We start from the raw sequence: 24,071 nt of genomic DNA on the forward strand, positions 1-24,071 counted from the left end.
TATTTCAGTACATCAGCAGTGGACCGGGAGATTAGAGCTATTGCAAACCTCGGGTGTTTCGAATTTTCAGTTGAAGTCACTGTGCAGGAATTACAAGTGTAGTGCAGAGGAGTCATGGTAGAAAAGGGAAGATTGAGTTGGGGATTTAGTCTAAATTGGGGATTTAGTCAGTGGGTTTTGGTGGAGGTCTTGTGGTGCACTGGTAGCATCCCTGCCTCTGGGCCAGAAACTCAGGGTTCAAGTCAAACTCATGACCTGATGGCCAAGGAAGGTGTATTCGTAATATGGCCGAACAGGCTGATTATCAGCACATAAATCCTTCCTATATGCTGTGATGACAGGCAGTAAGAGCAGGAGAGTTTCCTGGTCAGCCACACTGCAGAATGCCATGGCAAACAGCGAACTACTGCAGTTCTTGGCCAAGCAAAATCATGGACTAATCCAATGGAAGTCCATCATTGCCAACACCTTCTTAGGGCATGGTATCAGGAGGAGTTGCATTTTACTGTGCTTTTCGATATAAAGTATAAGTAGCTACCTAAGACAGTGTTTATTGAGTAGCGTTTGCTTTACTTCATTCTTACATAGTAAAATTTATTTGTTTTAAACCGTGGAATCTTGTGGTTTAATTATTTCAGTACATCACTGGGGGCAGAATTCCTCCACTGGCAGATTTTCAGATGGAGGACAGGCCATAAAATTTCTTGGATGGTTCCTGCTTGGGGATCCCACCCGCCCTGACCTCTCTGCAATTTGAGGGTGGAACAGACAAGGCCTAGGCCCATCTTTGCCCCAATTGAAGCCCTTAAGTGACCAATTAATGACCACTCAAAGGCTGTTTTCTACCCCCTCTCCCCCACCCCCCCTACCCCCGACCATCTGACTTTTCAGGCCAGCAGGAGGAGTTCAAGGGCAAGGGGAAGTCTGGAAAGTGGCCCTGCTCAGGCCTCGGGCATGAAGGTAGGTGCCCCTCCATCAACGGCCTCCTTTCAACATTGGGTGCCCCACCTAGATGGCCTGGCCCCTGCGAGTGGTCCCTCCTCCCCTGGCCTCTGCACCAACACGCCCACCTCTACCCCCTCTCTCTGCCCATTCCCCCTCCCAGGTCTCGTCTCACCTCCCCACCCCGAGACCCTCACACTTACCTGGTCCTGGACTCGCAGGACTTAGACTCTAGGGGCTGCTTATAGTCCCAGTCCTGTATACTGCAGCTTCTGTCGCTGCTGGGACTAGGTTGCTGTCAGCCCATCAGACTAGGCAGCAGCTCTCTGAGGCGGGACATCCTCCCGAGTGAGCGGTGGAAGTCCTGTCTGCAGGGAATTAACACTCGCTGGAGCATTAAATGGCTGTGGAGTCTTCAGGGATGTGTTCGCCGCCGACTCTTTGGGTGGCAGGCTGGATAAACCCCGCCATTCTAATAATCCTGGCCTGGGCGTTCGAATTTCTCTTTTAAATGTTAACAGTCTCTACAGGGATCATAGCACCTCATTAGAGTTTCTCTTTCAAGGTCTCAGCCTGTCTCAAAAGCCTAGGTATTGACAGAATATTTTTATCTCACAAAAGTTAGAAGAAGCTTCAAATCACACTTCTGCATCCCAATCAGTCTGCAGTATTTCCCACCTATGCATCCTGAGGATGTTCAGCTTGCAGAATTTCCCAGTGTGCAATCTGTGGATCAATAAGGGTTGAAGGGTGTGACCCTCAGTTTGTGAGGATTTGAGGGTTCCTTCACTTTTTTTTTCAAAAAAACTGGAAAACAATCGTAGAAAGCTTTTATTTCAGGCCAATTATGGATTTCTATAATGACATATTACAACTGAACTTTTATGTTATTATCTCCTCACAGAAAAATAATAGCTCCTAGAGGCTGTATCATTCTTTTACTGTTTCCTTTTCTAATCTGCTACAAAGAGATTGACTATCAAGCATTTGTTTATCTTTTTTTACAAAAATTCTACTGGTTGAATATTGGCTGTGTAGTGGTTAACATCCCAGCCTGTCATTTTGGTTTTAATTGTTCATGGGATGTGGGTGTCATTGGCTAGGCCACCATTTATTGCCCATCCCTATGCCCATGTGGGAGACTGGGGCAAATGGAATTTAATGCAGAGAAATGTGAGGTGATGCATTTTGGCATAAGGGATAGGGAGACACAATACAAATTTTATGGCTTAGTTCTGAAAAGTGTGCAGGAACAGAGGGACCCGGGGGTTGTTATGATCCCATTTGATGTTACTACTGGACAATCCAGATCCCAGGGTGGAACCCAGCTTGATAGATCCTAACTTTTATTTTTTGTTTAGACACCTGGAGAGTAGCTACTGAACAGAGTCACGGGAGTCAGCTGATGAACTTTTAACAAAAGAATAAAACATTTATTAAACAAGAAAAGATGAACTATATTACAATACTCCTTCACCCACAACTATACCTTTACAGATATATATCGATTTCTAAGAATAACACAAGTTACAAAAGCTATTTTATACTCTAATGTCCACAGTAAGCACAGTCCATGTAAACCAATAGGCGCCCTGGGGTCAGACACACCACACACTGAGACCAAGTGATAGATGCCACCCAAACACATCCTATGGATCCCTCATCAACTCATTCTAGGCAGTTGTCACACCATGAGCCATGTTCATTCAAGCTTTCTTCCACTCACACACTCTCTCACTGACTCAGCTGTGTATCAGGTATATAAGAGCAGTTAGCATGTTGTGTATCAGGGATATGAGAGCAGTTAGTATGCTGTATAAAACGGATATGAAAGCAGTTAGAATGCCGTGTATCAGGGATATGAGAGCAGTTAGCATGCTTTGTATCAGGGATATGAGAGCAGTTAGTATGCTTTGTATCAAGGATATGAGAGCAGTTACTATGCTGTGTATCTGCGAAATGAGAACAGTTAGCATGCTTTGTATCGGGTATATGAGAGCGGTTAACATGCTGTTAATCAGGTATATGAGAGCAGTTAACGTGCTGTGTATCAGGGATATAAGAGCAGTTAGCAACTCCAATGTTTCACATGCCCATAGTAAAGAGTTAGAGACCTTCATCTGGCTTCTTGCAAGCCTATTTTTGCTTTAAGTCTGCCCCCTGCAGCTTTCTCCCTTTAAGCTTGGTGTCTTTCTCTGCTCCTCATTCTTAACTTCACTTAACAGGACCTTTTCCAGATTCCTGTCCTTGTCCTTTGACTAGACTGTCCTCTTGGGAACTTCCCTGTTCCAATCCCTGGTTTTGGGAACTTTTTCCTTTCTTCTGTTCTTTGGTGAAACCTGCTTCCTGTGCAGTCCCCTCTCCTGTCCTGCTTCTGCTGGCTCCTGCTTCCAACTTTAGTTTCGGACTTGCTATCAGTCTCTCTTATGCTGCTTCTGCTGGCAAATCCTTTCAGCCATGGAGCCCACTGACCAACTGCACTCAAACTGAACTGAAACTACTTTTCTGTCTCTGTGGGGCCTCCTGTTGCTAGGCAACAGTACAGTTTTTTTCGACATTGTGTTTGTTTTACCTTCCCTCCACGCATCGTAAAACTTTTATTAAAATGAGGCATCTTTTAAAGTGAAACTAAAACTCACCTTCCCCTTTTCTTAATATAAAAATACAGAAACACAAATCAAACTTAACTTAAAGCTATATCTTATTCCTAAAACACCCAGATACAGACGCAACTTAATTAAACTTTCTATTTCCTAACAGGGTGTATGTGCATAGATCTTTGAAGGTGGCAAGACCTTATTGAGAGGATGGTTTACAAAACAAATGGGATCTTGGTCTTCAAATAGAGAATCATTGCATACTAAAGCAGGGAAGTTATATTGAACCTTTATAAATGTCTGGTTAGGCCTCAGCTAGAGTATTTCATCCACTTCTGGCCACCACACTTCTGGAGGGATATGAGGATCCATGAGAGGACGCAGAGGAGATTTACCAGGATGGAATGGGAAATTTTAACTACAAGGTTAGGCTGGAGAGGCTGTGGTTGTTCTGCTTGAAGCAAAGGAGATTGAGAGGAGGTTTGATAGAGGTGTACAAGATTATAATAGGTTGGGATAAAATAGACAAGGAAATGCTGTTCCCATTAGCTCATGGTACAAGGGCTAGGGGGACACATTTAAGGTTTCGAGCAAAAGATGCAGGGGGGGAATGAGAGGAAAAACTTTTTTTATGCAGTGAGTGGTAATGACCTATGGAATTAGCTACCCACAAGGATGGAGGAGGCAAGGAGATTAATGATTTCCAAAGGAAATTAGATGGGCACTGACTGGATTGCTCCACAGAGAGTCAGCATAGACTCGATGGGCCAAATGGCTTCTATCTGTACCGTAAATGATTCAATGACTATACATTCGGTTAAAAAAATCTGGGGCTGAAAATGCGCATGGCTGTGATTTTTTTTTTATTCATTCACAGGATGTGGGCTTCACTGGCTGGGCCAGCATTTATTGCCCATCCCTAGTTGCCCTTGAGAAGGTGGTGGTGAGCTGCCTTCTTGAACCGCTGCAGTCCATGTGGTGTAGGTACACCCACAGTGCTGTTAGGGAGGGAGTCTCAGGATGTTGACCCAGCGACAGTGAAGGAACTGGGTGTTGGGTTCTGGTGTTGGGATCTGCGCAGCAGGAACTTTTATCATGGGGTGGGGTCAGGAGGGAAATCAGGGGAGACCAAATTTAAATATTCCTGCTGTGTGTCCTTGCCATTGGTAATCTTTGCTTATTTATGGACACATTGGAAGTTGGCCAAGCATTCAATTATTCCCGAAATGTCTTTCCCCATGATCCTGGCATGTGTTTCACAGCATTGTTTACCCTCAGCTAGTGAGGTCTGTTAATTTTAAGAGGTAGAAAAGTTATTCCAAAATGCTTTAAGGAACATGAAGACTGGAACTGAATGGTAATGGGGATACTGGGAGTCAGGGCACCTGCATGTGCAAAAGGGCTGGGTCCAGAAGAGGGGGTTTGAGGGCAGAAATACATGCAAGGTTGCAGCCAGGCACTTTGAAAATGGCCAGTGAGAGTTTGGGCACCATTCTCTTGGGCCTGCTTCCCACAAAAGGCTGCTACATGCTGCTTCCTCCAATCCCAGCAACATTCAATAATGTCATGCTATATTCACTTTTTTAACATTTCTGATATTTTACCTGTAAACCTTTCTTCAAGAGCAGTTCACGTTCCTTTCTGAAATAGGAAATGTCCTTCGGTATGCAAACAGAGCTGAAAAATAATGGAAGCACTTTAAAGTAAAAGTAGAAATGATGTCACATTATGAGATGCAAAGGACATTAGTAAGTGTTTAATATCAATTGGTTATCTTTGCTGTTTACTGTATTTAAAAAAATATAAATATTGTTCAGTTCCTTCCTTCAGATTTACAGTGAGTTCCATCTAATAATAGCCCAGAAGTCTGTTAACTCCTGCAGAATTTTGTATAGTTTCAACATTAGGATGTATTTTCACTGAAGCTACCAGTTTCAGTTCCACCCAGGCAGAGGTCTGTTTAAGTTGCCTGTCTCCTGCCTGGCTAGAACTTTAACTAGTTTGTTCAGGGGACCATCCTGCAGTTGCTTGATACATGTTGAGTTCTGACCACCAAAAGTTAGAACAGTAAATATTTAGATGTAAGAAAAGGTAATGGCCAGTTACATTTACAACCATACTAGGCTTGACAATGCGTTTACATTCCATGCAGTGTCAAATTAACCAAAATAATATGACACAATCACTATCATTCCACTTTGCTTCAGAGTCAAGTTTAACTCTAACTTGAGATTTATGCTTCCAATTTACCATTGGTCAAAAGTTGAAATCATTTTGCAATGATGCTAAACTTGTGGTGTAAATGTACCCATGGCATTGCACAAATGACTAGATATCTACGCCACATCCTATCACTTCACGGTGTAATGCTTCCAGGCATTTACAACTTCAACATGGTTTTTTGCTTCCTTTACAATAGCATACAAGTAGTGTTTTATTGTACATTTCTTTAAAAAATATATGTATTACATATCTTTAAATATAACAAAAGAACATTGGGCCAATGTTTATTGCTAAATGTTACCTGAAAGATTGTGTAGGCGCACGCTGTAATATTCCATTTTCTTCAATCTCTTGCTTCAGTTCCGCCAACTGTCCAGCCAGCTCATTTTCCATAGCCTGGATTCTTGCAGTATCAGAGACTTTGTACGTTTCACCCATTGCTCCACAGCTATTTATCAGCAGAAGACAAATGTGCCATCAAATAAGTATTAGAATAGATTTTGATTGCATTACTAATATTTTCTTTTCATTACTAAGCACCGATTGGTTCATTCATCATTCATGTGTTTAACCTGAAATATCAGGCATTTATCAAGAACTCAAAATATGCACTAAATGTGATGCAAAACCATAGCATATTCATTAGAGTTAAACATGCCAATAAATTTTGTTTTTGAATATTGATTAGGATCTGGTCCAGAAATCTGATGATGTGAATCAAAGTTAATGTGTCCTTCCATAAACTGGTGGAAGGTTGTCCTAAACCAACAGGCACTGAGTGACCCAACACCACTATACCCCCAAGCCATTCATGGATCAGCTGGAACTCCAGACTCAATGATGGAGGACCATCAGGCTCCAAAGAAATAAGGAGACCCTCATCTCAAACTGTTGAAATAAAATGGGTCATAATTTGCTGTTTAAATAGTGGTGCTATTGATGGCATTCCCTGTTATTTATGCGCAACTATATTAGTGGAAAGATTATTGATGAAACAGCGGAAGATGGTTGGGCCTAGGGCACTACACTGAGGAGCTCCTGCAACAATGTCCAGGGGCTGAGATGATTTGCTTCCAATATGCACAACCATCTTCCTTTGTGCTAGTTATGATTCCAACCCAAGGAGAGGTTTTCCCCTGGATACCCATTGACTTGGTGGGGCTCCTTGTTGGCACACTCGGTCAAATGTTGCCTTGACGACAAGGGCAGTCACTCTCACTTCATATCTGGAATTCAGCTCTCCTGCTCTTGTTTTGACTAAGCCTGTTTGGAGCCAAGTAGCCCTGCAGGAACTTAAATGAACATTAGTGAGCAGGTTATTGTTGAGTCAGTGCCACTTGATGGCACTATCACTTTGCTGATGATTGAAAGTAGACTAATGGGGCGGGAGGGTGGGTGTCGGTGCTTGGCAAGATTGAATTTGTCCTGCTATTTATGAACAGGGCATACATAGACAATTTTCCACATTGTCAGGTAGACGGCATTGTTGTTGCTGTACTGGCTGGGTGTGCAGGATTCTGATGGGCTTAAAAGGGTAGATGTTGAGAGGATGTTTCCTCTGATGGAGGAATCTAGAACTAGGGGACACAGTTTAAAAATAAGGAGTTTCCCATTTAAGATGGAGATGAGGAGGGATTTCTTCTTCTTTCTTCTTAGGCTTTGGAATTCTCTTCTCAGAGAGCAGTGGAGAATGGATCATTGAATATATTCAAGGCTGAATTAGACAGATTTTTGATCTACAAGGGAGTCAACAGTTAATGATGGACAGGAGAGTGAAGTTAAGGTTGCAATCGGATCTACCATGATCTTACTGAATGGTGGAGCAGCTCGATGGACCAAATAGCCTACTCTTGCCCTTATTTCTTATGATCTTATGATCAGCTAGTTCTAGAGCACAAGCCTTTGGTAATGAATGTTTTCAGGTCTCATAGCCTTTGCAATATCAGTGCACCCAGCCGTTTCTTGATATCACATGAAGTGAATCTAAGTGACTAAAGACTGGCATCTGTAAAGCTGGAGGTCATCAGGAGGAGGCCAAGATCAATCATCCACTTGGCACTTCTGGTTGAAGATGCTTCATCTTTGTCTTTTGCACTAATGTGCTGGACTTCCTCCGTCATTGAGGATGGGGATATTTGTGGAACCTTCTCCTCCAGTTAGTTGTGTAATTGTGGCAGGGCAGCAGCATTTTAATTTGATCCATTGTTTGTTGACTCACTTTGCTCAGTGCTTAGCATGCTGCTTCCATGGTTTAGCATGCATGTAGTCCTGTGTTGTAGCTTCATCAGGTTGGCACCTCACATGAATGCCTGGTACTGCTCCTAGCATGCCTTCCTGCTCTCTTCATTGAACCAGCATTGGTCCCTTGGCTTGATGGTAATGGAATAGTTTTTCTTTATTCATTCATGGGATGTGGGATTCACTGACTAGGCCAGCATTTATTGCCCATCCCTAATTGCCTTAAGAAGGTGGTGGTGAGCTGCCTTCTTGAACCATTGTAGGTATACCCACAGTGCTGTTAAGGAGTGAGTTCCAAGACTTTGACCCAGCGGCAATGAAAGAACAGTGATACATTTCCAAATCAGGATGGCAAGCAGGTTGGAGGGGAACTTCCAGGTGGTAGTGTTCCCATGTATCTGCTGCCCTTGTCCTTCTAGATGGTAGTGGTCGTGGATTTGGAAGGTGCTGTTGAAGGGATATGCAGGGCAATCAGATTCCAGATTGTGATGGAATATCATTCTGCTGCAGCTGATGGCCCATAGTTCATCATGGATGCCTAGTTTTGAGCTGCTATATCTGCTCTGAATCTATCCCGTTTAGTACACAGCCCAATGAACAATATCCTCAGTGTGAAGACAAGTTCTGTGCAGTGGTCACTTCTTCTAATGGGCAGATAACTAGATTGATGAGGGCAGGTCAGGTAGGTCTTTCCCACTTGCTGGTTCTTTCACCACCTGCCACAGGCCCAGTCTGGCAGATACATGCTTCAGGTGGCCAGCTTAGTCAGTGGTGGTACTGAGCTACTCTTGGTGAACGTGCTACCCTCAGTGCTTCTTCCAAGTGATGTTCAACATGGAGGAGCATTGATTCACCTACTGAGGGAGAGCAGTAATCGCATCCTAAAAATGGCACCTCTGAAAGTGCAGCACTCCCTTGCTACTGCACTAAAGTGCTGGCTTTTGTGCTCCCCTGCTAGCGTGTTTTAAAGTTTACAGGAGGCAGGGGAGGCAACTAATGGCCCGTCCACCCCTGAAACTATTGGGGCCCTTAAGTAGTCGATTATTGGACACTTAAGGCTTCATTCCACCCCTGCTGGAATTTCCTCTGTGGCGGGGTTGCAGCCCAATGCCATGTGAAAAGCCCAGCAGCTTTAGCTCTGCGGACTGGTGTCAGGCCAGGTGCCCCCACCCCAACCCCCAAAACATCCCCCCCTTTAACCTTGCCCCTGGCACCAGAACACAGTTCCCCACTTATCCCCCAACCCCACCACTCACTCCCTCATCCCCACTCACTGCAACCTCCAATCAACCTATCCATTCAGTCTCGTCAGTATCAGGAACTACTTGTAGGTCCAGCAGTGGGTCGCGGTACTTGGACGAATCAGACTCAAAACGTTAACTCTGTTTCTCTCGCCGCAGATGCTGTCAGACCTGCTGAGTTTTTCCAGCATTTTCTGTTCTCATTTCAGATTTCCAGCATCTGCAGTATTTTGGTTTTACCTTTCTACACTGCAGCTTGCCATGTTCATGTGAGCTCTGTTGTCTTGATACGTAATTAAAGGCTTTAAGACAGTAACCATTTTACACAGCATATGGATTCAGAAGCAAGAGAGCTGGCACTGAGCCAAGGCTGGCAGGAAGGTATAAAGAGTTGTCCTTAAATCATTCATAAAAAGCTCAACAATATTTTGCAAATAGGTACATAAATTCTAATCACAAAACAAAAACAAAAACAGAATTACCTGGAAAAACTCAGCAGGTCTGGCAGCATCGGCAGAGAAGAAAGGAGTTGACATTTCGAGTCCTCATGACCCTTCGACAGAACTTGAGTTCGAGTCCAAGAAATAGTTGAAATATAAGCTGGTTTAAGGTGTGTGTGTGGGGGGCGGAGAGAGAGAGAGAGAGAGGTGGAGTGTAGGTGTGGTTGTAGGGACAAACAAGCAGTGATAGAAGCAGATCATCAAAAGATGTCAACAACAATAATACAAAAGAACACATAGGTGTTAAAGTTAAAGTTGGTGATATTATCTAAACGAATGTGCTAATTAAGAATGGATGGTAGGGCACTCAAGGTATAGCTCTAGTGGGGGTGGGGAGAGCATAAAAGATGTAAAAAAAAATAAAGAAATATTTTTTTTTCTTTTTCTCTTTTTATAATGGAAATAGGTGGGAAAAGGAAAATCTATATAATTTATTGGAAAAAAAAGAAAAGGAAGGGGGAAACAGAAAGGGGGTGGGGATGGGGGAGGGAGCTCACGACCTAAAGTTGTTGAATTCAATATTCAGTCCGGAAGGCTGTAAAGTGCCTAGTCAGAAGATGAGGTGTTGTTCCTCCAGTTTGCGTTGGGCTTCACTGGAACAATGCAGCAAGCCAAGGACAGACATGTGGGCAAGAGAGCAGGGTGGAGTGTTAAAATGGCAAGCGACAGGGAGGTTTGGGTCATTCTTGCCGACAGACCGCAGGTGTTCTGCAAAGCGGTCGCCCAGTTGACGTTTGGTCTCTCCAATGTAGAGGAGACCACATTGGGAGCAACGAATGCAGTAGACTAAGTTGGGGGAAATGCAAGTGAAATGCTGCTTCACTTGATAGGAGTGTTTGGGTCCTTGGACGGTGAGGAGAGAGGAAGTGAAGGGGCAGGTATTGCATTTTTTGCGTGGGCATGGGGTGGTGCCATAGGAGGGGGTTGAGGAGTAGGGGGTGATGGAGGAGTGCACCAGGGTGTCCCGGAGGGAGTGATCCCTACAGAATGCCGATGGGGGGGGGTGAAGGCAAGGTGTGTTTGGTGGTGGCATCATGCTGGAGTTGGCGGAAATGGCGGAGGATGATCCTTTGAATGCGGAGGCTGGTGGGGTGATAAGTGAGGACAAGGGGGACCCTATCATGTTTCTGGGAGGGAGGAGAAGGCATGAGGGCGGATGCGCGGGAGATGGGCCGGACACGGTTGAGGGCCCTGTCAACGACCGTGGGTGAAAAACCTCGGTTAAGGAAGAAGGAGGACATGTCAGAGGAACTGTTTTTGAAGGTAGCATCATTGGAACAGATGCGACGGAGGCGAAGGAACTGAGAGAATGGGATGGTGTCCTTACAGGAAGCGGGTTGTGAGGAGCTGTAGTTGAGATAGCTGTGGGAGTCGGTGGGTTTGTAATGGATATTGGTGGACAGTCTATCAACGGAGATTGAGCCAGAGAGGTCAAGGAAGGGAAGGGAAGTGTCAGAGATGGACCACGTGAAAATGATGGAGGGGTGGAGATTGGAAGCAAAATTAATAAATTTTTCCAAGTCCCGACGAGAGCACGAAGCGGCACCGAAGTAATCATCGATGTACCAGAGAAAGAGTTGTGGAAGGGGGCCGGAGTAGGACTGGAACAAGGAATGTTCCACATACCCCATAAAGAGACAGGCATAGCTGGGGCCCATGCGGGTACCCATAGCCACACCTTTTATTTGGAGGAAGTGAGAGGAGTTGAAGGAGAAATTGTTCAGCGTGAGAACAAGTTCAGCCAGACGAAGGAGAGTAGTGGTGGATGGGGATTGTTCGGGCTTCTGTTCGAGGAAGAAGCTAAGGGCCCTCAGACCATCCTGGTGGGGGATGGAGGTGTAGAGGGATTGGACGTCCATGGTGAAGAGGAAGCGGTTGGGGCCAGGGAACTGGAAATTGTTGATGTGACGTAAGGTGTCAGAGGAATCACGGATGTAGGTGGGAAGGGACTGGACAAGAGGAGAGAGAAGGGAGTCAAGATAACGAGAAATTAGTTCTGTGGGGCAGGAGCAAGCTGAGACGATCGGTCTACCGGGGCAGTTCTGTTTGTGGATTTTGGGTAGGAGATAGAAGCGGGCTGTCCGAGGTTGGGCGACTATCAGGTTGGAAGCTGTGGGAGGGAGATCCCCAGAGGAGATGAGGTCAGTGACAGTCCTGGAAACAATGGCTTGATGTTCAGTGGTGGGGTCATGGTCCAGGGAGAGGTAGGAGGAAGTGTCTGCGAGTTGACACTCAGCCTCCGCGAGGTAGATGTCAGTGCGCCAGACAACAACAGCACCACCCTTGTCAGTGGGTTTGATGACAATGTCAGGGTTGGACCTGAGAGAATGGAGTGCAGTAAGTTCAGAGAGAGACAGGTTAGAATGGGTGAGAGGAGCAGAGAAATTGAGACGACTAATGTCGCACCGACAGTTCTCAATGAAAAGATCAAGAGAAGGTAAGAATCCAGAGGGAGGGGTCCAGGTGGAGGGAGAATATTGGAGATGGGTAAAAGGATTCGTTGAACTGGGAGAGGACTCCTGCCCAAAGAAGTGAGCCCGGAGATGAAGACGGCGGAAGAAGAGTTCAGCATCATGCCGAGCCCGAAATTCATTGAGGTGAGGGCGTAAGGGTATGAAACTAATTCCTTTGCTGAGCACTGAACGTTCATCATCGGAGAGGGGAAGGTCAGGGGGTATAGTGAATACACGGCTGGGGTTGGGATTGGAAGATGGGGTGGGGACGGAGGGACTGGCCGGGGTGGAGGGTCCTAGATGGGTGTTGGTGTCGATGAGTTGTTGGAGCTTGCGTTCCTTAGCACTTGAGAGAAAGAGAAAAAGTTTCTTGTTGAGGCGTCGGATGAGCCGAAGGATAAAATGAAACTGGGGGCACACGCAGCTTTGAAAAAGTGTACGGCAGTGCTGCTGGAGGGAGAGGTCGAGTGTGTTCATATGGCGGCGCATGGCACTGAGTGTGGATCTCAGGATGTGACGGGAACAGCAGTCCGAGAAACGTTTTATGTACCGGAGATACCTGTAATCCTGGGTGGGTTCGAAACATGAGGGGTGGAATTTCAGTTGAAATCCAAGTGGGGTAAGTCGGAGATGGAGACAGTCACTGAGAAAGGAGATGTGGCTGTGAAAGCGGGTTTTAGTAAACACCTTGTCAAACACCAGGAGGGAAATGGAAAGCAAGGAAGGTGAGCAGGGCAAAAGAGAGATACGGAAATCTTGTCGCAGAGAGGAACAAAAAACAGAGGTTGCTGACTTCGCCTGGTCATTTGAACCACCGATTTTAACTGTTTACATGCATGAAGCCGTCTCATTGCTGTTTTTGTTTTTGTTTTGGATTTCCAGCATCCGCAGTTTTTTTGTTTTTACATAAATTCTAATGTAAGCCTAAACTAGCTGCTCAAAGAACTGGAGTGGGATTTGAACCCAGAATCTAGAGGTTCAGAGCCAAGTGTTGCCACTAAGTCAAGGGTGTCATCTTGAACGGGATGGGAACATTTCTGTACCTCCCCATCCAAAATATAACCGATTAAGCGCTGCACAGCAACGAGAGGGAAAAGGGTAAACTAGGTACTTCTGTAATGGAACTTGAAACATTGAAATCCTCAAAACCTTTTTATTCTAATTGTTTAAAAAAGCAATGAGACGGCTTCATGCATGTAAACAGTTAAAATCGGTGGTTCAAATGACCAGGCGAAGTCAGCAACCTCTGTTTTTTGTTTGTTTTTTAAGCCCGACAGTCTCCCTGTAGATCAAGAGTCGGTCCGAGTTCCTGCGTCAATGAAGCAAAACAGTTTCAAAAACCAACATTTAAGATTGAAATTTAAGATGAAAAAGCCTTTACTGAATGGTAACATGGGATTGGCTTTTTTCACACCAATAACACGGCTGCAAAGCAGCATTTTCATTTGTTTTACTTTATCAGGAGATATCCACAAGCGTTTCTAAAACATTTCTCAAACCTGGACGAACGCTGAATCATCCCGGTGTGAAAATTCAAGCAGCAAAATCTGGCCAGAGAGTGTCAGTGAGCCTCGTTGACTGGCAGAGGGACAGGGTGAGCGCGGAATCACCAGGGACAACAATGTCAACATTCATAATCTTCTCTCTCACTTTACGCGTTTGGAACATTCATTTCTAAACTATTCTTTGTAATATCTAATTACCTATTAACGCCCTTGAAACGCGTATATGTTTATTATGGACTTCACCCCCGCCCCCTCCTCAGCGCTCAAACTCGCCCATTTGTAACTATAGAAACGCTACACAAGCCAGGGAAGGCGATTTCCGGCATGGGTTCGTGGCTACTGTTAACTGCAGATGGATCCATCAGAGACATAAGTAGCCTCCATTCAAATTATTATTTTTTTTATTATTAGGTATTAACAATGGCTGGTTTTAGATTCCAAAAGTTCAGATGAAAATCAACCAAGCAACAAAAAGAAAATAGAAGTGCTGCTATTTCAGATTTCCAGCATCCTCAATGTCTTGCTTTACTGGAAGTACTGCTGCATTGGTTGGATGAAAATTTAGTAATTTATGTGATCTATCTCCCTTTTTCCTTCACGAAACTTCCTAGTACTGTAACTCTGTTCCAAGCAGACAGGAGATCAAAAGCAAAAAACTGCGGATGCTGGAAGATCCGAGACCTCAGTCCGTGCTGTGTTTAACTGCTTGTTCAACACCAGTAGTAGATGACTAGAAATTTTGGGGAATTGGAAGCCGTTGTCCACCATTCGGCTACAAACTCTGTTCCATAGCCACCAACTCTATCCCTTTCTCTGGTCACGGTCTGAGGCCCAACCAGACGGCTGACACACTCCACTCCTTTAATATATATCAAAAGCAAAATATTGTGGATGCTGGAAATCTGAAATAAAAACAGAAAATGCTGGAATATTCAGCAGGTTTGGCAGCATCTGTGGGGAGAGAAGCAGGGTTAAAGTTTCGAGTCCAATGTGACTTCTTCGAAATAATTCTTTTATCAATCCACTCCTATTTAACACTGAGCTGAGCTACTGATTCCATCTCCTCACCATCGCCAGGACCACTTACTTTCACCTCTGTAACATTGCCTGCGTGAAACCCTTTTCCAATTTTTGCTACTTCCACTCTTGACCATTCCACTGCTCTCCTGGGTGATTGTCCATCTACCACCCTGCATAAACTTGAGCTCAATCAAAGCTCTGTAGTCAGTATCTTAATATGAACCAAGTCCCTTTCACCCATCAACCCTGTGCTTGCTGACTTACATTGATGAGTAACACCTTGATTTTAAAATTACCTTTATTTTCAAATCCCTCCATGGCCTCGTTCCACTTTCCCTGTAACATTCCTCTAGTTACCACCTGCCTTAATTTTAATAACAAGTCTCTTAAGCAGCATTTTATTAATCGTCTTCCGACAAACCATAACACACCCACCAAATCCCCTGGTGTGTTCTCTAACTTTTTGAAAAACTTCCAGTTTTGGTGAATTTTAGGAGTGCAGGTTTTTGTGAGGAAGCTTAAGTTATTTTACCCAGAAAATTAATTACATCTATCACTACAATTACAGATATTTAAATATCAATTAGTTGTTTTGATAGAATATCTTGGCTCTGAATCTGCTGTTGTCAGTATATTTTTAGTGGTTGAGATAATTTTGTCATGGTTCCTGGATTTCAGCAGGGCAAGGATCCAAAATGGCATTCTATCTAATTATAAGGCGAGGTCATCAACCTTTTCAGAAATTTGGACGGTCATGAAATAGTATGGATGTTTATGGTAGACAAGTCATTAGGTCATAGAAGCCTGCTGGAAGAGGCCCCAAGACTCTGTAATGTTATCCAAGGTCCAGAGGATGAACACCTTCTGAATACCTGCCTTCTAGGTGTTTTACCTGCATGTTTATTATGTAAATAGGGAGATGGCTACTTGTAGTCAAGAGTCAGTGTTATGTTACTATGTTGAAGTGAGAGTTGTGCTAGCTTGTGTGGCAGTCCGTGGGGGAAAGAAGGACTCTCCGCTTGATAGGTGAGCACAGCAGGGTCCAAGGTAACCGTTATCTTTGCAGTCACTCAACGTGGTGTCCAAAATGCTTAAATGTGGAAGTCCAACCAGAACACCTACAGCAGTGTATTTTTTGTTGCCCCTGCAGCAGATCTTCATGAAGTTTGTGTGGGCATAGTATAATGTGTATAATATTGAATTCTGCTTTGCAATAAAGATATTTCTCAAAGAATTTAATTTTTATCTGGGTTAAAGAACAAATCATCTGCACACAACTGAGATTTGCATACCTTCAGATTGCATGCAAATAATGGGCTTTGCACCAAAGTTTATGCAAAGTAATAGCACTTGGGGAAAATAACTGCTTGACTAGCTTCTAAAGTATTTACACTTTTGATCCAATTACATGTTGTGGTGTGGTTTTATTGACAGAAATGTCTTACATTGTGCTTTGGAGAGGATGTGGTCTCACTCAGACCTGTTAAGTCTGATGCATTAAGTGATGACTCATTTGGTGTTTCAACATTTTCGTGTGTCTGGTTCTTTAAATATCAACACATTTTCATCAAAGTATTACCATGATCTGCAGCACATTAAATTACTGACTAGGGTATAAAATCTATTTTCCCCTAAGTACTTCCTGTGATTAGGAGATTAGAGAGGCAACCATATCCAAGCTTTCAATAATGCTGTTCTTGAGGCAACTGAAGCCTTGCAGTAAACTATTTTCTCTCTTCCCTATTGGACAGCTCAAGAACCCAACTGAAGGAGGGTGAGGTCAATGAAGAGAATTGAACCTGGATTCCACTATTTCAACTGAGATTTTTCTTGCTATGCTTTAGCACACCAACTGATTATATGAAAACAAGAAGGCATCTGAGAACTTACTCCATTCTCCACTGGCAATCCAAAGCGTGATTTTAAGCAGAGCTTTTGAACTAGTTTCATCTGAGAGCAGCAGCATCCTATTTTAAGCATCGAGGGTGCATGAAATTTAGTAGATAGAGCCAGTGAGTGATGAGCAAGCTAAAGTATGGACTTCCCCCAGTATAAATTGAGTGTGTTTGGTGGGAAGGAGAAAAACAGTCTGAAAGCAATAATTATGATAAATGTAGGATATAAAATAAAAGAGCTAATCTTTTTCAACCTCGTTTGGAGTGCTTTTCAGGTCCTCGGGACATCTCTAAGCACTTCATTGCAGATTAACTTCGAAATATTGTTACTGTTGTTTTGTAGCAACTGTTAATTTGAGTTCAGCCAAGTCCCACAAAAAAACAAAATAAATAATCGGTACATCTGTTTTGGTGTCGATTGAGGAATGAATGTCAGTCTATGCACTTTGTTTTTCAAATAATGCCATTGATTTGTTATATCCACCTGAACAAGTAGATGGGGAATAAAAACAGAAAATGCTGGAAAAACTCAGCAGGTCCGACAGCATTTGTGGAGAGATAAACAGATTTAATGTTTCGATATTACTCTTCCAATATTACTGTTCTTTGGAACTGGCAAATAGATGGAGCCTTGGTTTAACATTTCATCCAAAAGACAGCATCTTAGACATTAAGTGGAAACTGAACCCGAGACCTTCTGATACAACAGCGCTGTCGTTAAGCCTCCGTGTTGTGCTAAATGTTCCACCCACTTAATATGAGAGAGCAGAGAATCTAGCATAGATCTAGCATATCCCTTTCCCCTCGCTAGATTAGCTAACTAAATATACTGACAGTAAACATATATATATATATATATATATATATATATATATCTGTAAATATGGCCTGAAGACTTAGATAACCAGTTATAAGCAGCATTCTATAGTCCACTGTTCTTTGAGTTCAATCTTATTTGTAGCAAATTTAACAGCATCATACACCACACACTTTTTCTTCAAGGCTGTGCTTATCGAAAAAATTATTTACAGTAGCTCATGGTAACAAAATGAAAAATAGAAAATAGGCAGATAAGGGACACAGCAGATCCTCAAGTGTTTTTATTAATTTATATACACAAGATATACATGGACAAAACATTGAAGATGGTCAGCAACCTATTTCCAACAAGAATATTGCTACAGATAGGTTGCACCAAATGCATATTGTAAATCATTTTAATAGATTAAACATTTGAGAATGTAAAAAACACTTACATTTCAAGTACATTACCCCCATATGATTATCTGCAGTATTTCAAGTCCATTTCAAAGCAACAAGAATCAGGTCAAAAAACACAGTAAAAAGTGTACAGATTCATAAAGCTACTCTGTAGTAATGTATTAATTACGTACATCAGAATCAAATTTACAGACATTGTCTTCTGAACCACAGTGATCACTGCTCCCATGTGATGTCATTTTGCCTGAGGGTTAGCTGCAGTTTCTGTGCATTCCTGAGCAGCTGAAGGCTCTCCTTTCCTTTCTGGCCAGGAGCAGAAGTTGTTTTGACTGAAAATTCTGTTCCCCTGGGGGTAACTGGCACTTCCTTCATTTCATCTAAAGCTTTTGCTCGCTTCTTAGTGTTAGCCATCTCCCTCGTCAGTTTTTTTGCTTTTACCTTCAATTTCTCAACCTAAAACAATAAAAATCATTGCCAAAGTAATTTCACTTTAATTTTCCTTTTTACACGCATAGACATTTTATCAGAGACATTTACTACCAGTGTGGAAGTCTGATTAATACTAATTTAAAAATTGACACAAGATTAGTGACAAACATCTTGAAGACTGCATTTCACAGAGTTTAAATACAATGGAAAACACACTTATGCAGCATACTTTTAATTGCTGCAAATTGGTTTTGGCCTTGTAGTGATTTAAAATGTGCAATATTACTGAAGCCAAATTAGGCCCAGTTCTGGTTTCCATGTTGGATAGTCTCAGAACTAGCTTCACATCTGCTGCAACCAATGTAACTTTCTTTTTCAGGATGTGGGCATCGCTGGCAAGGCTGACAATTATTGTCCATCCCTAGTCACTGAGAAGTTGATGGCCAACCATCTTTTGGAACCACTGCAATTTTGATACAATGGAGTGACTTGCTCCATCGCTTCAAAGAGCAGTTAGGAGTCAACCCTTTTGGTGTGGGACTGGAATCGCATAGTCTGGACAGAATAAGGAGGGCAGGTTTCCTTCCCAAAGAAAGATCATTAGTGAATCAATTGCATTTTTATAACAACGCAAAAAATTTAATCACAGCTTTTTATTTTCAGATTTTTAAAACTGAAATCAAGTTCTCAGACCACCATGGTAGGATTTGAACTGGAGCTCTCTAGATTTTAAAAATACAACTTTTCTCATGCCTATATTTCAACAAGCAAGGATTAAGCAAGATTTACCACTCTTACAAATCACAAGACCAAACAATTTCTCAGATAAGATTATTTTTACTTTTTCAGTGAAGGTTTCCAGCTGTCACACCAGTCAGTCCATCTCAACATCCATCATTGTTTCTCCTCCATTTGTCTTTTGAGGGGTAGGGAAATCAAAATAGTCAAGGTATTTCCAATGAACCCAAATGGGTCATATGGCTGGTTTTCATTATGTCTTATGCTTTACGAGTAGAAAATAAGGCAAGTCTCAACGACTTTCTACTTCTGTAATAATATTTGCTCAGAGGTAGTACATTAGCCTAAGTCAGAAGATTGCAGGTACAAGCTCCATTGCAGGGACTTCAGCACATAAAGTAGGCTGATGTTTCAATGCAGAATAAAGGGGGTGTTGAAGAGTTTTCTTTTATTAATTCATGGAATGTTGGTGTCATCCCTAATTGCCCTTGAGAAGGTGGTGTTGAGCTGCCATCTTGAACCATTGCAGTCCCTGTGGTGTAGGTACACCCGCAGTGCTGTTAGGAAGGGAGTTCCAGGATTTTGACCCAGCGACAGTGAAGGAACGGTGATATATTTCCAAATCAGGATGATGACTGGCTTGGAGAGGAACTTTCAGGTGGCGTTGTTCCCATGTGTCTGCTGCCCTTGTCCTTCTAGATGGTAGGAGTCGTGGGTTTGAAAGGTGCTATCTAAGGAGCCTTGCAGTGCATCTTGTAGATGGTACACACTGCTGCCACTGTACGTTGATGGTGGAGGGAGTGAATGTTTGTAGATTTTGTGCCAACAAGCGGGCTGTTTTGTCCTGGATGGTGCCAAGCTTCTCGAGTGTTGTTGGAGCTGCACTCATCCAGGCAAGTGGAGCGCATTCCATTACACTCCTGACTTATGCCTTGTAGATAGTGGACAGGCTTTGGGGAGTCAGGATTACTTGCCCCAGAATTCTTAGTCTTTCAGTTGAGATTTAAGACAAGGCTCCAAATGCCTGCAGAGATGGGCATAAGATCCAGTGGAAAACAAAAACAGAATTACCTGGAAAAACTCAGCAGGTCTGGCAGCATCGGCGGAGAAGAAAAGAGTTGACGTTTCGAGTCCTCATGACCCTTCGACAGAACTTGAGTTCGAGTCCAGGAAAGAGCTGAAATATAAGCTGGTTTAAGGTGTGTGTGTGGGGGGCGGAGAGATAGAGAGACAGAGAGGTGGAGGGGGTTGGTGTGGTTGTAGGGACAAACAAGCAGTGATAGAAGCAGATCATCAAAAGATGTCAACAACAATGGTACAAAAGAACACATAGGTGTTAAAGTTAAAGTTGGTGATATTATCTAAACGAATGTGCTAATTAAGAATGGATGGTAGGGCACTCAAGGTATAGCTCTAGTGGGTTTTTTTTTTTAAATTTTATATAATGGAAATAGGTGGGAAAAGGAAAATCCTTATAATTTATTGGGAAAAAAAAAAGAAGGGGGAAACAGAAAGGGGGTGGGGATGGGGGAGGGGACTCACGACCTAAAGTTGTTGAATTCAATATTCAGTCCGGAAGGCTGTAAAGTCCCTAGTCGGAAGATGAGGTGTTGTTCCTCCAGTTTGCGTTGGGCTTCACTGGAACAATGCAGCAAGCCAAGGACAGACATGTGGGCAAGAGAGCAGGGTGGAGTGTTAAAATGGCAAGCGACAGGGAGGTTTGGGTCATTCTTGCGGACAGACCGCAGGTGTTCTGCAAAGCGGTCGCCCAGTTTACGTTTGGTCTCTCCAATGTAGAGGAGACCACATTGGGAGCAACGAATGCAGTAGACTAAGTTGGGGGAAATGCAAGTGAAATGCTGCTTCACTTGAAAGGAGTGTTTGGGTCCTTGGACGGTGAGGAGAGAGGAAGTGAAGGGGCAGGTGTTGCATCTTTTGCGTGGGCAAGGGGTTGTGCCATAGGAGGGGGTTGAGGAGTAGGGGGTGATGGAGGAGTGGACCAGGGTGTCCCGGAGGGAGCGATCCCTACGGAATGCCGATAAGGGGGGTGAAGGGAAGATGTGTTTGGTAGTGGCATCATGCTGGAGTTGGCGGAAATGGCGGAGGATGATCCTTTGAATGCGGAGGCTGGTGGGGTGATAAGTGAGGACAAGGGGGACCCTATCATGTTTCTGGGAGGGAGGAGAAGGAGTGAGGGCGGATGCGCGGGAGATGGGCCGGACACGGTTGAGGGCCCTGTCAACGACCGTGGGTGGAAAACCTCGGTTAAGGAAGAAGGAGGACATGTCAGAGGAACTGTTTTTGAATGTAGCATCATCGGAACAGATGCGACGGAGGCGAAGGAACTGAGAGAATGGGATGGAGTCCTTACAGGAAGTGGGGTGTGAGGAGCTGTAGTCGAGATAGCTGTGGGTGTCGGTGGGTTTGTAATGGATATTGGTGGACAGTCTATCACCAGAGATTGAGACAGAGAGGTCAAGGAAGGGAAGGGAAGTGTCAGAGATGGAGATAAGAGATAAGATCCAGTGGCACGATTTGAATGCTGTCCTGGCCTACATTTATTTCTTAACCAATAACATTAACAAAGATTATCTATTTGTTTGTCTCATTGTACTTTCTGGGACCCTTGCTGTACACCAATAGACTGCAGTGTGACTACATTCTTCACTGGCTATGAGGCCCTTTGGAACGTTAAATGTGAAAAATGTAATATAAATGCAATCTCTCTTTATTCTCTTACACCATTTTCTAGGGATATTTCTCTAACCTCTTTTCCAGAAGCATGAACAAAATCAGGTTCTAATGTCGATTACAGTGTTACCCTACCTTACAGGTTTCTAAAAATCTGACTACCTCCTCGCCCTGCAACAAATTCAATGGATATGATATTTTAACATTACCATAGAAAAAGTGAATAAATGGAAACTAAACCATAATGGCATTTTGCTTTTGAAGTTTTGATTAAATCAATGCTCTTCATTTGCCCTCTAGGTGTCACACTATCATCATGCTTACAATGGATTACTCAAAGCTACTTCTACCAAAGCAAGTTTTTACTTTTTTTTTAAAAAAGTCAAAGCGCTTTGGGACATATTACTACATTAAAGGTGCTATATAAATGCAAGTGTTTTTTATTAAAGTTCCATCATAAACAGAAATTTTATTCGCATTTTCATAAATTTGGGCTGGCTCCAGTAGAAAACATAAAGCATAAGTGGAACCAAAAGTATAATACTTTTCAAAATGGTAAGTACTGAATGCAATCAGCAGCTTCAGGCTAAATATGAGGATGATACTTGCAAAGTAATTGTGAACTAACTGAACAGTTCAAGTAGACCAATGTTAGTCTGCGAAAGAGCACCGGAAGTGGTAATCTCTGGTCCAACAATTATTGGAATCTGTATTTTCAGCTGCAGAAAACAGCTACAGACATTCCTTGATATATGTTGGGATTTAGAAAGGATTTTTTTTAAGGTAGAGCCAAAATTTTCCCATTGTTGGGAGAGTTTAGAAGAAGGGGGCTATACCTTAAAATCAGAACCAGGTCTTTCAGGAGAGAAGTTAGAAAACACTAATTCATGTAAAGGGTGGTAGAAGTGTGCTACTGTAACCCACCAAAAGTAGTAGATGCTGGTTCAATTAATAATTTTTAATTTGAGATCAATTTTTACTTGCCAAGGATATAAGGATATGAAATCAAGGCAAGCCAAGGAGATTGAATTTTTTTATTAGTTGGAGGCGTGGGGGGTCACTTTTGTTTCATTTCCCAAAGTTAATTAACAAATGGAAAGGCTTTTCAATTGTTGATTGATGGGACATTTAAACCAAATCAGCATGATTTGCTTTGAGATATGGTATGATCCAGTTTTTGAAAATCAATAGCACATTTTGGCCCATCAGAACGAACTACCTTCATGAGCACTAAACCAATTCAGACAAATGTTTGTGGAGTGAAGGGCAATTTTCCCTACTTTATTTTTGTGTATGAAATGCAAAATTTCTAAATATATATATATATTAGAGACATGTGTATCAGGAATCTCTTGTTCAGGTTAAATTTCTGTAATTATACACATCATGCATTCATTAAAATGGACCATTATTGCTGGTCTCAGCTGCTGCTGGAGGGGGGAGAACTGAAATAAAGCTCCACAGAAGTTACCCTTGGTAATTTTTACAAATTACCTAGCTATATTGGCATGATTTCAACATTGTAATCTGAGGGTTTCAAATAACATCCTAAAGCCCAGGTGGTTGTAATGTAACGGGGTTCCAAGCTACTCAATGAGATCATTGTGTGCATGTCAATCGAAAATATGGAGAATTCTTTTTTAATAATCAGACACTTACGTTGTTCTGGTGTTTCTTGAGTTTAGAAATCTGATCCCCTTTTTTCTCCATCCGTTTTACGAGACAGTCAAGTTCACGTTCTAAATCTTCACAGACATCAGTATTTTTAGTACCTTGTATTTGTTTTAGCAGGTCTTGATGCTCACTGGGAAATTAGAATTTGGCAACATTTACGTAACTGAAGTTACTTGCAAAAAACAATCTACACGACTTCAATCTCCACCACCACAACACCTATCTTCATCTCCTCCTCTTTTCCAAGCTTCCAAAACTTGTCTCCCATTTTTCCTAGTTAAGAAAGAATATTATGAAGATGCATTTATATAGCATCTTTAATGTAGTGAAACATCCCAAGACGCTTCACAGGAGCATTATCAAACAAAATTTGACACTGAACCAAATAAGAAGATATTAGGACAGGTGTCAATTGCTTTGGAGAACAGAGTTTGTGGCAGGGATTGAAGACAATAGCTTCTGTCTTCTCAATATTTAAGTGGGGGATAGTTCTGCTCATCCAGTACTGGATGTCAAATAAACATTGTGCCAAATTAGAGCAGTGGCAGAATCAAGAGGTGTTGCTGAGGTAGGAATGGATGTTAAAAACATTCACATGGAATCTGACATGTTTTTTAATGGTCTTGCTGAGTTGCTGCATATAGATGAGAATAGAAGCTCTTACACTTAGAAGCAAAGGTCTTAAATTGTTCTTGGTGAGCAGG

General features: G+C 42.8%; 2 protein-coding genes across 4 annotated transcripts in view; both read right to left on the bottom strand.

The window, feature by feature from the left end:
• LOC121277708 overlaps positions 1–13,791 on the bottom strand; it is a 149,491-nt gene extending 135,700 nt beyond the window's left edge. Inside the window, exons 1-3 of the mRNA XM_041187343.1 lie at positions 13,694–13,791; positions 6,064–6,210; positions 5,144–5,216 (exon numbers count right to left, since the gene is read on the bottom strand). Of these exons, the coding sequence (XP_041043277.1) occupies positions 5,144–5,216; positions 6,064–6,210; positions 13,694–13,713 (240 nt within the window). The 5' untranslated portion in view covers positions 13,714–13,791. The remainder of the gene's footprint in view (positions 1–5,143; positions 5,217–6,063; positions 6,211–13,693) is intronic.
• Positions 13,792–17,679: 3,888 nt separating this feature from the next.
• Positions 17,680–24,071, bottom strand: part of cep57l1 (centrosomal protein 57, like 1) — a 62,517-nt gene continuing 56,125 nt past the window's right edge. For all 3 annotated transcript variants that reach the window (XM_041188709.1, XM_041188711.1, XM_041188708.1), the window contains 2 exons: positions 23,353–23,497; positions 17,680–18,288 (listed from right to left, as the gene is read on the bottom strand). In XM_041188709.1, the coding sequence (XP_041044643.1) occupies positions 18,052–18,288; positions 23,353–23,497 (382 nt within the window). In that variant the 3' untranslated portion in view covers positions 17,680–18,051. The remainder of the gene's footprint in view (positions 18,289–23,352; positions 23,498–24,071) is intronic.

Source organism: Carcharodon carcharias, chromosome 5 (assembly GCF_017639515.1).
Source record: "Carcharodon carcharias isolate sCarCar2 chromosome 5, sCarCar2.pri, whole genome shotgun sequence".
In the NCBI taxonomy this organism is placed as follows: Eukaryota; Metazoa; Chordata; class Chondrichthyes; order Lamniformes; family Lamnidae; genus Carcharodon; species Carcharodon carcharias.